General features: G+C 49.4%; 1 protein-coding gene across 1 annotated transcript in view; it reads right to left on the reverse strand.

Moving 5' to 3' along the window:
- Positions 1-15,027, reverse strand: part of BSN (bassoon presynaptic cytomatrix protein) — a 446,730-nt gene that overhangs the window by 8,398 nt on the left and 423,305 nt on the right. The window contains 1 exon segment of the mRNA XM_030569366.1: positions 6,993-7,047. Within this exon segment, the coding sequence (XP_030425226.1) occupies positions 7,007-7,047 (41 nt within the window). The 3' untranslated portion in view covers positions 6,993-7,006.

Below are 15,027 nucleotides of genomic sequence, written 5' to 3' on the forward strand. Positions count from 1 at the left end.
AACCTTTATATTTAGATTCTAAAGGATTGTCAACAGCATGATTTGTGGGTAATATCTAACTGGTATATTGACCTGGGTCTGGTGCTTGGTCCTTTGGTATCAGAAGAACCTTTTTTGCTTTTATTGGGATATTGGTTTTCATAACCATTCATCCCCATAAGGAGTGGCACTGGTGGTGATACCGGGAAACTGAAGCGTCTAAGAGAATTGCTTATATGAGTTATGGTTAGCTGGGGGGGGGCGTTAAAACCAAAGCCCTCTCTGTCTGTCTGATTTGGTTTGCCTTAGAAGTGGAGAAACCCCAGCCTTGGGCTGTAACTGCCCTGCTCTAAGCAACTTGTCCTGAATTGATACTCTCAGAAGTGTCTTACCAAGGGCAGCATCGTTACAGCTGGCACATTGGGGCAGTTGTGGGGAGGCGAGGTCTGGCATGTCAGCTTGGACATGGGGATGACAGCTGGAGCATCAGGGCGGCCATGGGGAGGTGAGGACTGGAGCTTCAGGGCAGCTGTGGAGAGGCGAGGGCTGGCGTGTCAGGGTGGCTGTGGGGAGGCGAGGTCTGGTGCATCAGAGCAGCTGTTGAGAGTTGAGGGCTGGTGCATTGGAGTGGCTCTGAGGAGACAAGGGCTGGTGGTTCTGATCGGTTCTGAGGAGAGGAGTGGCTTTGGAGAGACGAGGGCTCATGGTTCCAGGTGGCTGGGGGAGGGGGGAATACTGGTGATTCAGGGCAGCAATCAGGTGGTGAGCTGGCACACTAGGCGTGGTGTTGGCTGGCATTATGGGTGGCCATAGGCTGGCGTGTGAGAGTGGCTGTGGGGATGCGAAGGCTAGCACATAAGGGTGGCTGTGAGGAGGTGAGGGCTGGTGCATCGGGGCAGCTGTGGGGAGGCAAGGGTTGATGTGTCAGGGCAGCTTTTGGGAGGCAAGGTCTGATGTGTCAGGGCCACTGTGTGAAAGTGACGGCTAAAGCATCAGGCTGGCTGTAGGGAGGCAAAGGGTGGCACATCAGGGCGGCTGTGGGGAGGCGAGGGCTGGTGCCTCAGGGCAACTATAGGGAGGCTAGGGCCCACGTGTGAGGGTGGCTGTGAGGATGCAAGGGTTGGTGCATCAGGGCTGCTTTCGGGAGGTGAGGGCTGGCGTGTCAGGATGGCTGTGGGGTGGAGAGGGCTGGTGGTTCAAAGCGGTTTTGGGGAGATAAGGCGTGGCATGTCTGGGCGGGTGTGGGTAGTCGAGGACTGGAGCGTCAGGGTGGCTGTGGGGAGGTGTGGATTGGCGCTTCGGGACAGTTGTGGTGTGTTGAGGGTGACAACAGCTGGCAAATCAGGGTGGCGAGGGCTGATACTTCCGCATAGCTGTGGGGAGGCGAGGGCTGGAGCATCAGGGCAGCCATGGGGAGGTGAGGGCTGGAGTGTCAGGGAGGCTTTCGGGAGGCGAGGGCTGGAGCATCAGGGTGGCTGTGAGGAGGTGAGGGCTCGAGCATAACAGCAACCATAGGGAGTTGAGGGCTGGTGGTCCAGAGTGGTTGTGAGGAGAGGAGGGTTAGTGGAGAGGAGCGGCTTTGGAGAGATGAGGGCTCATGATTCCAGGTGGCTGGGGGTGTGAGGGAGTACTGGTGATTTGGGGTGGCGATCAGGTGGTGAGGGCTGGCACACTAGGCATGGTGTTGACTAGCTAAAATTCATGTGGTTTGGGAAGGTTTGGAAAGTGTTTTGACTGTGGGGGTAATGGAACACCTCCTATTTGACCTTCTTCTTGGTAATGATTTTTTCCATGTAGCTCAGGTTAAAGTATTTGTCTGAAGCAGGAGGGGGTATTATCCTGGGACCCCCAAGGGAAAGGGTAAGGTCTCAGGAACTGCCAAGAGAATGAGACTTGATTCTTCTGCAGCAGGGAGCAACCACATGCTTCCAGGTGGGAGGGTGGTTGAGACCAACTTCTGCACTGCAGCTGGAAGCAACACCTCATCAGGAAGGGATGGGGGTGTAATGCCTGCCAGGGAGAGAACTGTCCAGGTTGTTAGCTGCCAGCAGGTCATGGCTGAACCAGAGACAAACCCGGCCCTAGGGAGCAGAGATAAATGTGTCCCATAGGAGAACCCAAAGAAGGGGCAGGGAACCTCAGAAACCACTGAGGTGGGTGAGGATTCCTGTGACTCTGTAACACAGGGAAGCAGGGTACTTCCAAGTATGGGAGGGGCTGAGACTAGCTCCTTTCCAGCAGAAGGCAACATGCCCTCAGGTGCAGGGGCAGGAGAGGTGTTGTCAGGGATTAAGGAAATTGTCCCTGTTGTTAGCTGGCAGAGTTCTGCAGATGAACAAGAGATAGAATCCTCTCTAAGGAGCACAGAGAAATGTGTCTTAGGAGGGGGCCCAGAGGATTCTGCCGGTTCCTAGAGCAGGGCGACGAAGGAGTGACAAGATTATGGCGATCAACAGATGGCTCAGGCATTGGTGTTATAAGGAGGGCTTTGGGATGTACGGTCATTGGGAAGCGTTTACGGACAGACAACTGTTCGCTCAGGATGGACTTCATCTAAGTAAAGAGGGAAATAGAATTCTAGGATGGAGGCTCACCGACCTCATCAAGAGAGCTTTAAACTAGGAAGTTGGGGGAGATGGTTGGGAGATGTTCAGGAGATCTCCACGCCAGAATATAACCTGGAGAGGGAAGTAAACAAAGTGAGAGGGGATACCCTTGCGGACCAAAGAATTGATCCAAGGAGGAATAGTGGAGTAGAAACCAGATTAACGGGTGATGCTGGTGGTAGAAGGTCTGTGCACGACGGCGGAAAGAATGTCATTGACGCTAAACGCCAAAAATTAAAATGTCTGTACACTAATGCGAGGAGCCTAGGTAACAAGATGGAGGAACTGGAGCTACTGGTGCAGGAAGTGAAACCAGATATTATAGGGATAACAGAAACCTGGTGGAATAGTACTCATGACTGGAGTACAGGTATTGAAGGCTATGTGCTGTTTAGAAAAGACAGGAAGAAAGGCAAAGGTGGTGGAGTAGCCTTGTACATCAATGATGAGATTAACTGTAATGAAATAAGAAGCGATGGAATGGATAAGACAGAGTCTGTCTGGGCAAAAATCACACTGGGTAAAAAAGCAACTAGAGCTTCCCCTGAGATAGTGCTTGGGGTGTGCTATAGACCACCGGGATCTGATTTGGATATGGATGGAGACCTCTTTAATGTCTTTAATGAAGTAAATACAAAGGGGAAATGTGTGATTATGGGAGACTTCAACTTCCCGGATGTAGACTGGAGGACGAGTGCTTGCAAGAATAATAGGGGTCAGATTTTTCTGGATGTGATAGTGGATGGATTTCTTCATCAAGTAGTTGAAGTACCTACGAGAGGGGATGCCATTTTAGATTTGGTTTTGGTGAGCAGTGAGGACCTCGTAGAAGAAATGGTGGTAGGGGATAACCTTGGTTCGAGTGATCATGAGCTGATTCAGTTCAAACTAGATGGAAAGATAAACAAATGTAGATCTGGGATTAGGGTTTTCGACTTCTCGAGGGCTAATTTTAAAGAGTTAAGGAAATTAGTTAGGGAAGTGGATTGGACGGAGGAACTTGCGGATTTAAATGCGGAGAAGGCCTGGAATTACTTTAAGTCGCAGCTGCGGAAATTGTCGGAAGCCTGCATCCCAAGAAAGGGGAAAAAAACCATGGGCAGGAGTTGTAGGCCAAGCTGGATGAGCAAGCAACTCAGAGAGGGGATTAGGAAAAAGCAGAAAGCTTACAGGGATTGGAGGAAAGGCGGGATTAGCAAGGGAAGCTACCTTGGTGAGGTCAGAACATGTAGGGATAAAGTGAGGAAGGCTAAAAGCCGCATTGAACTGGACCTTGCAAAGGGAATCAAAACCAATAGTAAAAGATTCTACAGCCACATAAATAAGAAGAAAACAAAGAAAGAAGAAGTGGGGCCGCTATACACTGAGGATGGAATGGAGGTTAAGGATAACCTAGGCATGGCCCAATATCTAAATAAGTACTTTGCCTCAGTTTTTAATAAGACTAGTGAGGAGTTTAGCGATGATGGAGGGATGATAGGCAGGAACGTGGATATGGAGGTGGATATTACCGCAACTGAGGTAGAGGCCAAACCTGAACAGCTTAATGGGACAAAATCGGAGGGCCCGGACAATCTCCATCCGAGGATATTAAAGGAACTGGTGCGTGAAATTGCGAGCCCGTTAGCGAGAATTTTTAAGCAATCGATAAACTCGGGGGTTGTGCCGTATGACTGGAGAATTGCTAACGTAGTTCCTATTTTTAAGAAAGGGAATAAAAGTGATCCGGGTAATTATAGGCCTGTTAGCTTGACGTCTGTAGTATGTAAGGTTTTGGAAAAAATTTTAAGGGAGAAAGTAGTTAAGGACATAGAGGTCAATGGTAATTGGGACGAATTGCAACATGGATTTACTAAAGGTAGATCGTGCCAAACCAATCTGTTCTCCTTCTTTGAGAAGGTGACGGATTACTTAGATAAAGGAAATGCGGTGGATATAATTTACCTCGATTTCAGTAAGGCGTTTGACACGGTTCCACATGGGGAACTGTTAGTAAAATTGGAAAAGATGGGGATGAATATGAAAGATGTAAGGTGGATAAGGAACTGGTTAAGGGGAGACTCCAGCGGGTCGTATTGAAGGATGAACTGTCAGGCTGGAAGGAGGTTACTAGTGGAGTCCCTCAAGGATCGGTTTTGGGACTGATCTTATTTAACCTTTTTATTACTGACCTTAGCACAAAGAGCGGGAATGTGCTAATAAAGTTTGCAGATGACACAAAGCTGGGGGGTATTGCTAACACGGAGAAGGACAGGGATACTATTCAGGAAGATCTGGACCACCTTGTAAACTGGAGTAATAGTAATAGGATGAAATACAATAGTGAAAAGTGCAAGGTCATGCACTTAGGGATTAATAATAAGAATTTTAGATATACGTTGGGGACGCATCAGTTGGAAGCGACAGAGGAGGAGAAGGACCTTGGGGTATTGGTTGATAACAGGATGACTATGAGCCGCCAATGTGATACGGCTGTTAAAAAAGCAAATGCGATTTTAGGATGCATCAGGCAAGGTATTTCCAGCAAGGATAAGGAGGTGTTAGTACCGTTATATAAGGCGCTGGTGAGACCCCATCTGGAATATTGTGTGCAGTTCTGGTGTCCCATGTTCAAGAAGGATGAATTCAAACTGGAACAGGTCCAGAGACGGGCTACTAGGATGATCCGAGGAATGGAAAACCTGCCTTATGAAAGGAGACTCAAAGAGCTTGGCTTGTTTAGCCTGGCCAAAAGAAGGCTGCGGGGTGATATGCTTGCTCTGTATAAATATATCAGGGGGGTTAACGTTAGGGAGGGAGAGGAATTATTTAAGTTTAGTACTAATGTAGGCACGAGGACGAATGGGTACAAGCTGGATATTAGGAAGTTTAGACTAGAAATTAGACGAAGGTTTCTAACCATTAGGGGAGTGAAGTTTTGGAACAGCCTTCCGAGGGAAGTAGTGGGGGCAAAAAACTTATCTGGCTTTAAGACTAAGCTTGATAAGTATATGGAGGGGATGTTATGATAGGATAGTTTAATTTGGGCAACTGATCTTGGATTATCACCAGATAAGTCTGCTCAATGGTCTGCGGGGAGATGTTGGATGGGATGGGAACTGAGTTACTGCAGAGAATTCCTTCTTGGGTGCTGGCTGGTGAGTCTTGCCCACATGCTCAGGGTTTAGCTGATCGCCATATTTGGGGTCGGGAAGGAATTTTCCTCCAGGGCGGATTGGCAGGGGCCCTGGAGGTTTTTCGCCTTCCTCTGCAGCGTGGGGCATGGGTCGCTCGCTGGTGGATTCTCTGCAGCTTGAGGTCTTCAAACCAGTTTTGAGGATTTCAATAACTCAGTCCTGGGTTAGGGGTTGTTATAAAAGTGGATGGGTAGGGTTCTGTGGCCTGCCTTGTGCAGGAGGTCAGACTAGATGATCATATTGGTCCCTTCTGACCTATGAGTCTATGAGTCTAGGAGGAAATTGCGGAAAGAATAGTGGGGGTACAGAAAAGTCTCTTCACGGGTCACTTGGAGCAGGATTCCCTGCGTCTGTGAAGAAGGGACGCAGGGTTTTTATTACAGGCAAAGAAAATGTCCATCATCAGGCATTGGCAGGGGAGGGGAGCAGGTGGGACTGGCCCCAACAGTGCCAGAAACTGTAAGTAATGACACGGCTGGCCCAGGGGTCAGGATTGTCCTGCTCCTCTGTCAGCTATAGGGAGCTGTTGTTTAATGATTGCTGAGTCCCCAAGGCAGGAGAGGCCCTAACGCCATCTTGAACGTAGGCAGCCCTCTAGAGAGAGAGCTAATATCTAGGTCAGACAGGCTTTGGGGGTGCCATAGCCAGCCCTGGGAAGGGATAGCTCAGTGGTTTGAGCATTGGCCTGCTAAACCCAGGGTTGTGAGTTCAATCCTTGAGGGGACAATTTGAGGATTGGTCCTGCTTTGAGCAGGGGGTTGGACTAGATGATCTCCTGAGGTCCCTTCCAACCCTAATAATCTATGATCCTAGAAGGGAGGGCTGGTGCGTCAGGGCAGTTACGGGCAGGCAAGGGGTGGTGCATCAAGAGAGCTGTGGGGAAATGAGGGCTGGTGCATTGGGATGGTTATGGGGAGGGGATGCTGGTGCTTTGGGGCAGCCATGGGGAGGCGAGGGCTGGCATGTCAGGGTGTCTGTGGGGAGGCGAGGGCTGGTGCTTTGGGATGACAATGGCATGGTGAGGGTTGGCAGACTGGCGGTGGTTTTGGCTGGGACATTGGGTGGCTGTAGGATTTGTGCATCAGGACAGTTGTGGGGAGGCAAGGGCTGGTGCATTGATGTGGCTCTGGGGAGGTGAGGGCTGGTGCATCAGGGTAGCTGTGGGGAGACAAAAGTTCGTACATCAGGATGGCCAAGGGGTGGGGCATTGGGGAAGTTGAGTGTGACTCACCTTGTGGCATTTGCTCACCAGAACGATGTGAATTTCTTTCCAAACGCCGACACAGCTGTGATGGGCAAAGAAAAGAGGAGGGTGAGGCATGCAATGACACTGTGCAGTATCAGCATTGTATGGGGTCAAGGCATGGCCTGCAGGGGAGTGACAGGGCAGCTCCCAGTGACCCCACTGCAGCTCTGGGCCCTGACAGCAAAGCTGCTCTCCAAGTCCAGCCCATGCTGGCACTAGCTCTTTCTCCTGTAACCAGAGGTGAAAGTAAGCCAGTTTGGTTCAGTATGGCATACTGGCTCTTGCCAGTATGCCATGCTGGACTGGACTGGCTTCCCCAGCGGTGATTTAAAGGGCCCGGGGCTCCAGCCGCTGCAGGGAGCCCCGGGCCATTTAAAGTACCACTGGAGCTCTGGCAGCAGGGCTCCAGTGGCACTTTAAAGGGCCCGGGGCTTCTCACAGCGGCTGGAGCTCTGAGCCCTTTAAATTCTTACCCAAGCCCTGCTGCCCTGGGTAGCTGGGGCAGGACTCCTGCAGTGATTTAAAGAGCCCAGAGCTCTGCAGCTGCCAGAGCCCCAGGCCCTTTAATTCACCCTTGAGCCTCTGCAGCTGGTATTGAAAGGCCCCACCTCTTCTGGTTGAGGTCATGCCCCCGCTCAGGACTCCGGTGTACCAGTAAGTCCTTTAAGTTACTTTCACCCCTGGTTGTAACCCTGGCTCCACAGTGACAGCCAGGTTGGCTCTGCAATCGCTTGATTGTTTCTAAAACAACAACACCATCTACAACATAAGAACAAAACAGGGAGAAATTCTGAGCTGCCCAAACCCCTCTTCTCTCCCATGACTCTTCCAGATATACGGGGCAAGGCCTCAGGGAACTTGGGATATGCTAATGTTGTGCCACCACCTGGAAAAGGCAACATGGTCGGCAAATGGTTGGGCAAAGCCATTAATGGTTGACACAAGTAGCAAAGAATAAATGTGCCTGATTAACGCCATCAGCACATGATTCTCTGTAAAATAGGGCAACAGGAGTGGGTCCCAGAGCCTAGCCGCCAGTCCGAGACTAGATGTCTACACTGCAGTTTTCCAGCCAAGCCTTATGAGCATGCATGAGCTGACATAGATCAGCCACAGAACTCATTGCAATGTAGCCACACCCACACAATCAGGGAGCCCTAATCTAGGGAGTGAACTTTCTAATTGCACAAAACTGATACGCCGCTGCCCTGCCCCTTCCCCGAGGTCCCACCCATGCCCCTCCCCTTCCCAGAGGCCCCACCCCTGCTCACTCCATCTCCCCTCCCTCCATTGATCGCTCTCCCCCACCCTCACTCACTTGCACTGGGCTGGAGCAGGAGGGTTAGGGCGCTGGCCGGGGGTGCGGGCTCTAGGGTGAGGCCAGGGATGTGGGGTTCGGGTTGCACAGAGGGCTCCGGGCTGGGACAAGAAGTTGGGGTATGTGGGGGTGACAGCTCTGGCTGAGGGTGTGGGCCCTGGGGTGGGGCTGGGGATGAGGGTTTGAGGTGCAGGAGAGGGCTCTGGTCTTGGACAAGGAGTTGGGGTATGGAGGGGTGAGGGCTCTGGCTGGGGGTGTGGGCTCTGGGTTGGGGCCAGGGATGAGAGGTTTTGGGTGCAGAAGCAGGCTTAGGGCTGGGGCAGGGGGTTGGGGTGTGAAGGGGTTGTGGGGTGCAGGCCCTGGGAGGGAGTTTGAATGTGGGAGGGGGTGCGAGGTCCTGGTGACACTTACAGCTCCTAGATGCAGGTGTGGCCAGTGAAGTTCTGTGCGCTGCCCTCTTGTCTGCAGTCACCACCCCCGCAGCTCCCATTGGTTGTAGTTCCCAGCCAATGGGAGCTGATTAGCTGGCACTCGGGGCATGGGCAGAGCCTCCCTGGCCACCCATGAGCCTAGGGGCCACTGGAACCCGGAGGCCGCTTCCGGGAGTTGCATGGAGCTAGGGTAGGTAGGGAGCTTGCCTTAGACTTGGATCCCTGCTGTGCCTCCGACCAGACTTTTAACATCCAGGTCGATGGTGCCAACCGGAGCTCCTAGGGTCCCTTTCCAACCGGGCATTCCAGTCGAAAACCAGATGCCTGGCAACACTACTCTAGAGCCTCATTCACAGGAATTGCGCTGGAGTTTATTTATATAGATTCCTGCTTTGAAGGTCAGAAGGGTCCCTGTGATCAGCTTGGTTGAGCCCATTTGGCCCAGGTGAGACAGCGGCCCCACAACACTTCCTAGAGCAGAGCCAGTCATGAGTTAGAAATTGATAGTGCCAGAGAATCCACTAGGACCCCAGTAAATGGCATCAATGGTTAATTCTTCCAACTATTGCAAATGTACACTTGATTTCCAGACTGACTTTGTTCAGCTTCAATGTCCAGCCATTGGAGGGTGTTAGCGCTCTGGCAGAGAAAGCGCTAACACCCTCCAATGGCTGGACATTGAAGCTGAACAAAGTCAGTCTGGAAATCAAGTGTACATTTGCAATAGTTGGAAGAATTAACCATTGATGCCATTTACTGGGGTCCTAGTGGATTCTCTGGCACTATCAATTTCTAACTCATGACTGGCTCTGCTCTAGGAAGTGTTGTGGGGCCGCTGTCTCACCTGATGAGCCGAGGCTGAAATTTTGTTTGCTGTGAAGCTCCTCCTCCAGGTGCAGCCTGGGCAGCTAATTGGCCTGCCTGTGTGGGGTGAACACCCATCACAGCTTGTCAACAGGAAATTATCAGCCAGTGTGTGTGTGTGTGTGGGGGGGTTCTTTTGGGTCTTTTGGGGATCTGTTCTCAGCCCACTGCTGTTCCAGATCTTTACCAAAGATTTGGAAGAAAATGTACAGTCCTTGTGGGTAACATGTGCTGGTGACATGCAGCTGGGGGTGTTGGCAGATAACCTAAGGATGGGTTAGTTACTCATTCATAAAATCATAGAAGATTAGGGTTGGAAGAGACCTCAGAAGGTCATTTAGTCCAACCCCCTGCTCAAAGCAGGACCAACCCCAAATAAATCATCTTAGCCAGGGCTTTGTCAAAGCCAGGCCTTAAAAACCTCTACGGATGGAGATTCCACCAGTTCCCTAAGTAACCCATTCCAGTGCTTCACCACCCTCCTAGTGAAATAGCTTTTCCTAATATCCAACCTAAACCTCCCGCCACTGCAACTTCAGACCACTGCTACTCGTTCTGACATCTGCCATGACTTTGAACAGCCTAGCTCCATCCTCTTTAGAATCCCCCTTCAGGTAGTTGAAGGCTGCTATCAAATCCCCCCTCACTCTTCTCTTCTACAGACTAAATAAGCCCAGTTCCCTCAGCCTCTCCTCATAAATCACGTGCTCCACCCCTCTAATAATTTTCGTTGCCCTCCACTGGACTCTCTCCAATTTGTCCACATCCTTTCTGTTGCGGGTATCCCAAAACTGGATGCAATACTCCAGATGTGGCCTCACCAGTGCTGAATAGAGGGGAATAATCACATCCCTCGATTGATCTACTGGCAGTGCTCCTACTAATACAGCCCAATATGCCTTTAGCCTTGTTGACTCATATCCAACTTCTTGTCCACTGTAATCCTCAGGTACTTTTCTGCAGAACTGCCGCTTAGTCAGTCAGGCCCCAGCCTGTAGCAGTGCATGGGATTGTTCCATCCTAAGTGTAGGACTCTGCACTTGTCCTTGTTGAACCTCATCAGATTTCTTTTGGCCCAATCCTCCAATTTCTCTAGATCACTTTGGACCCTATCCCTACCCTCCACTGTATTTACCTCTCCTCCCAGCTTAGTGTCATCCACAAACTTGTTGAGGGTGCAATCCATCCCATCACCCAGATCATTAATGAAGATGTGGAACAAAACTGGCCTCAGTACTGACCCCTGGGGCACTCCGCTTGATATCGGCTGCCAACTAGACATCAAGCCATTGATCACTGCCTCTTGAGCCTGATGATCTAGCCAGCTATCCACCTCGCTCCAGCCCTGAAGGGGTTAAAGTAGCCCTGGAGGTGGCTATGTTTGAGAAGCTAGGCTGATTGGGAAAACAGCCAGAGCTGTAGCCAGTGCAATCAGGTCCCAGCTGGCCCTTATAAGAGGGCAGTGGGCCAGAAGGAAACACACTCTCTCTCTCTGCATCTGAAGAAGTGAGGTTATTTACCAACAAAAGCTTATGCCCAAATATGCCCAAATAAATCTTTAAGGTGTCACCAGACTCCTTGTTGTTTTTGTGGATACAGACTAACATGGCTACCTCCTGATACTCTCTCTCTAGCTTCTGAGAGAGAAGGACCTGGCTGCCTGGGAGCTGAGCAGCGTACCTAGAGTGGAGCAGTGCACCTAGAATGGAGCAGGGCTGTGGAAGGGCAGAGGGAGCTGGGGAGCTCCAGCTTGGAAAAATCCCAGGCTGCAGGCCTTGAAAAGGGCCTATAAGAAGATACTGGGGCTACAGAGGGGCAGCCCAGAGATAGGCAAAGGCAGCAGGTCCTAAACCCCCTTGCCAATGATGATTGGCCATGACAGACTGCAGTCTGCTCCAGGGAGTGGGGGCTAGATGATGACTGGCAGTAGCCACTGAGGCAAGGTTGGGATAGGGTGCTGGGGGTTCCCATGGGTGGGGAGACCCAGATTGTGGGTTGCTGCTAGGGGGCAGAACCCTGACACAGAAGGACAACGGGGTCTGCGACGGACACGGGGATCAGCGGCAGGCAAGACACTGGCCTGCAGAGGGTGCTCCAGAAGCTGGAAGAGCTAATTCCCGAGATGACCAGCAGGCGGTGCCGTGCCAGTGAGTCGTAACCCAGCCACACCACCGTATAGTCCATTCATTCAATCCATACTTTTATAACTTGCTGGCAAGAATACTGCGGGTGACTGTATCAAAAGCTTTGCTAAAGTCAAGATATATCACGTCCATCGCTTTCCCCATATTCACAGAGCCAGTTATCTCATCATAGAAGGCAATTAGGTTAGTCAGGCATGACTTGTCCTTGGTGAATCTATGCTGACTGTTCCTGAACACCTTCCTCTCCTCCAAGTGCTTCAAAGTGGATTCCTTGAGGACCTGATCCATGATTTCTCCAGGGACCGAGGTGAGGCTGTTCTCATGGCTCCTCTTAGAACCAATTTATCAACATCCTTCTTGAGTTGTGGACCCTCTACAATTTATCAACATCCTTCTTGAGAACTGGACACACTATTCTAGAGCATTCACACCAGTGCCAAATCCAGAGGTAAAATAATCTCTCTACCACTTGAGATTTGTCTCTTTAGGCATCCCAGGATTGCATTAGCCCTTTTGGCCACCGGTCACACAAGCAGCTCATATTCAGCTGAGTATCCACCATCACCCCAAATCTTTTTCAGAGTCACTGCTTTCCAGGATAGAGTCCCCACTGTGTAAGTATTGCCTGCATTCTGTGTTCCTGGATGTGTACATTTACATTTAGCCATATTAAAATGCATATTATTTGCTTGCTTCCCATTTACCAAGCAATCCTTATCACTCTAACAATGATCTGTTCTGTTCATTATTTATCAGTCCCCCAATTTTTTGATCATCTGCAAACTTATAGGTGATGATTACACATTTTCTTCCAGGTCATTAATAAGCATGTTAAATAGCATAGGGCCAAGAACTGATCCCTGTGGGACCCACTGGAAACACACCCATTCAATGATGATTCCCCATTCTCAGTTCCATTTTGAGCCCTATTTGCCAGCCAGCATTTAATCCATTCATCATTTGCCATGTTAGTTTTATATCATTCTAGTTTTTTACTCAGTGTCATGCAGTCCCAAGTCAAAGGCCTTGCAGGCGTCTAAGAACCTTACATCAGCATTGTGAACTTTAACAACTAAACTTGTAACCTTGTCAAAAAAGCTATCAAGATAGCAAGCTGGGTTCCCCAGGCAGGCAATGGAACTAGCCCTACAGGCATGAGTGCTTTTACAGCCCTGGTCTGGTCTTGCTTTTTACCCAAACACTCACAAAGTAAATCAGCTGAAAAGACTGGGGAGACTGTGCAGAGGCTTCAGCCAGCTCCATGAGGAGAAGGCATGCCCTTCCCCTTCCCCTTCCTTTTATACTCTGGCCCAAGCAGCCACAGGACCAGCCAGAACCTGTTAACCTGCTGCAGTGCCTCCATCTTGCAAGAATTGTGGATAGTGCTTATATTTTTAATTTAGGATGTTGTGTGGGACTGAGTCAAATGCCTTACAGAAGACTTAAACCCATCTGAACATCTCTTAATGCAGCACAATGTAAAGGCATTCATCTAAGAAAAAGAATGCAGGCCATCCCTGCTGGATAGGTGTGACATTCTATATCTTTGGGGAGCACCCTGTAACCCCCATATTCCTCATTTATATATAATTGTGATATTGCATATAAAGCATGCCATATGAGGTATCATGGGAAAGGTTATGATATGCTGAAACCCACTGTCCCATCTAAATATGTACATCATTAATGCATATGAAGTTATGAGAATGTGTCTGGGTTTGGGAAGCACCCAGAAATTAGCTCTCCAGAGACAATGACAAGGGAAGAGGTAATCAGCACCAGGGTGGGTGCTGAACAGACATCACCAGTCATTGTCCAGAAGAGGAGTTACAATTCAATGACTCACTCACAGGAGACACACCAGGATATTGCTTCATCTTGTGACTCAGCAATGACCACCAGACATGCCTGGATTTGTGTTCTCCAAGCACATGGGATTAAGGGTATAAAACAGAACACAGGGCCTCCATGCTTGGCCTTTCTCCTTCCCCCACTTATGTTCAAGCAACAAGGACACTTAGAAGACTGAAGACTCCAAGAGAGGAGACTGGCCCAGGTTTAAGGGACAAACCTGTATACTGAAGACTGCAATATCCAGTGGGGTGAGAAAAACTGCTTCATTCAGATGTTGCCTGGTCTAATAGGGTTGAGAATTTAGCCTGCATACTTATATTTTATTTTATTTTATTTTGGTAACTAACTCTGACTTTTTGCCTATCACTTATAATCACTTTATAGTCAATATACTTGTTTAACTCTTTATCTTTACCAGTGAGTTTGCCTGAAGTGTTTGGTAAGAATATTTGCTTAGGTTTAGCACTGATGAAGTGGTGAACCAATTAATAAACTTGCACTGCCTATATCCTGAGGTACAAGACTGGGAACTGGGGGGATTTAGCTGGTGCCTTTCTCTGTGTGATTCATGAGTGCCCCTGGGAGCATTCGTGCAATCTAGCTGGGCGTGGGGCTCCACATGTGTTTGTGCTGAGTGATTGTGTCTGGAGGGGCTTGTTGCTTGTTACTAGCAAAGCATTTTGAGAGACAGCCTAGGCAGGAGAGTTAAGGCACACAGCAGTTCCACAGTCCCAGGCTGCACCCCAGGGATCCAATCAGTTGTGCAGTGAGCAGGGTGAAATACAGAGATTGTTGTACTGAGCAAGATTTGCACTTCATACACTGGTGTAATGATTTTAAGTGAGGCTTTAAGTGTGGTGGCTAAGGACAGTCAGGAGGAGGCTATCGGTTTGTTATTTTCTGTTTGCTTATTTTGGGAAAGGGAAGTAGGGACAGAAAAGCAGGAAAATGAGTGAAAGCAGTGAAGCTATTGCAAAGTTGGAGTTTTGAGAGAGAGCACCATAAAATATTGGAACTGAAACAACTGGAGATAAAGGAAAGAGAAAGAGAGTGAAAATACCAACTGGACCTGTTAGAAAAGCAAAAACAGAATCCACTGACTCCAGTGAGTCCCATCACTCCAAAAATCCACAATTGGGACCATTTATGTCCTGCATACAATGAGGCAGATGATATTGCTGAGTAACTGACTATCTTTGAAAGACTGTGTGCAGTGCATGAAATCCCTGATGCCAAGTGAATTTCCTACTCTGATTGCAAAATTAATTGGTAAAGTGCTACATGTATTCAATGAAATGTCCATTGAGGATGTTTTGCAGTGGTTTCAGATGACCCCTGAAACGTATAGAGTTAAATTTAGGAATCTCAAGAGGGATGGATATTGGTATGAGTCATGGGGAATATGTGAA

Source organism: Gopherus evgoodei, chromosome 7, assembly GCF_007399415.2.
Source record: "Gopherus evgoodei ecotype Sinaloan lineage chromosome 7, rGopEvg1_v1.p, whole genome shotgun sequence".
NCBI lineage: Eukaryota > Metazoa > Chordata > Testudines > Testudinidae > Gopherus > Gopherus evgoodei.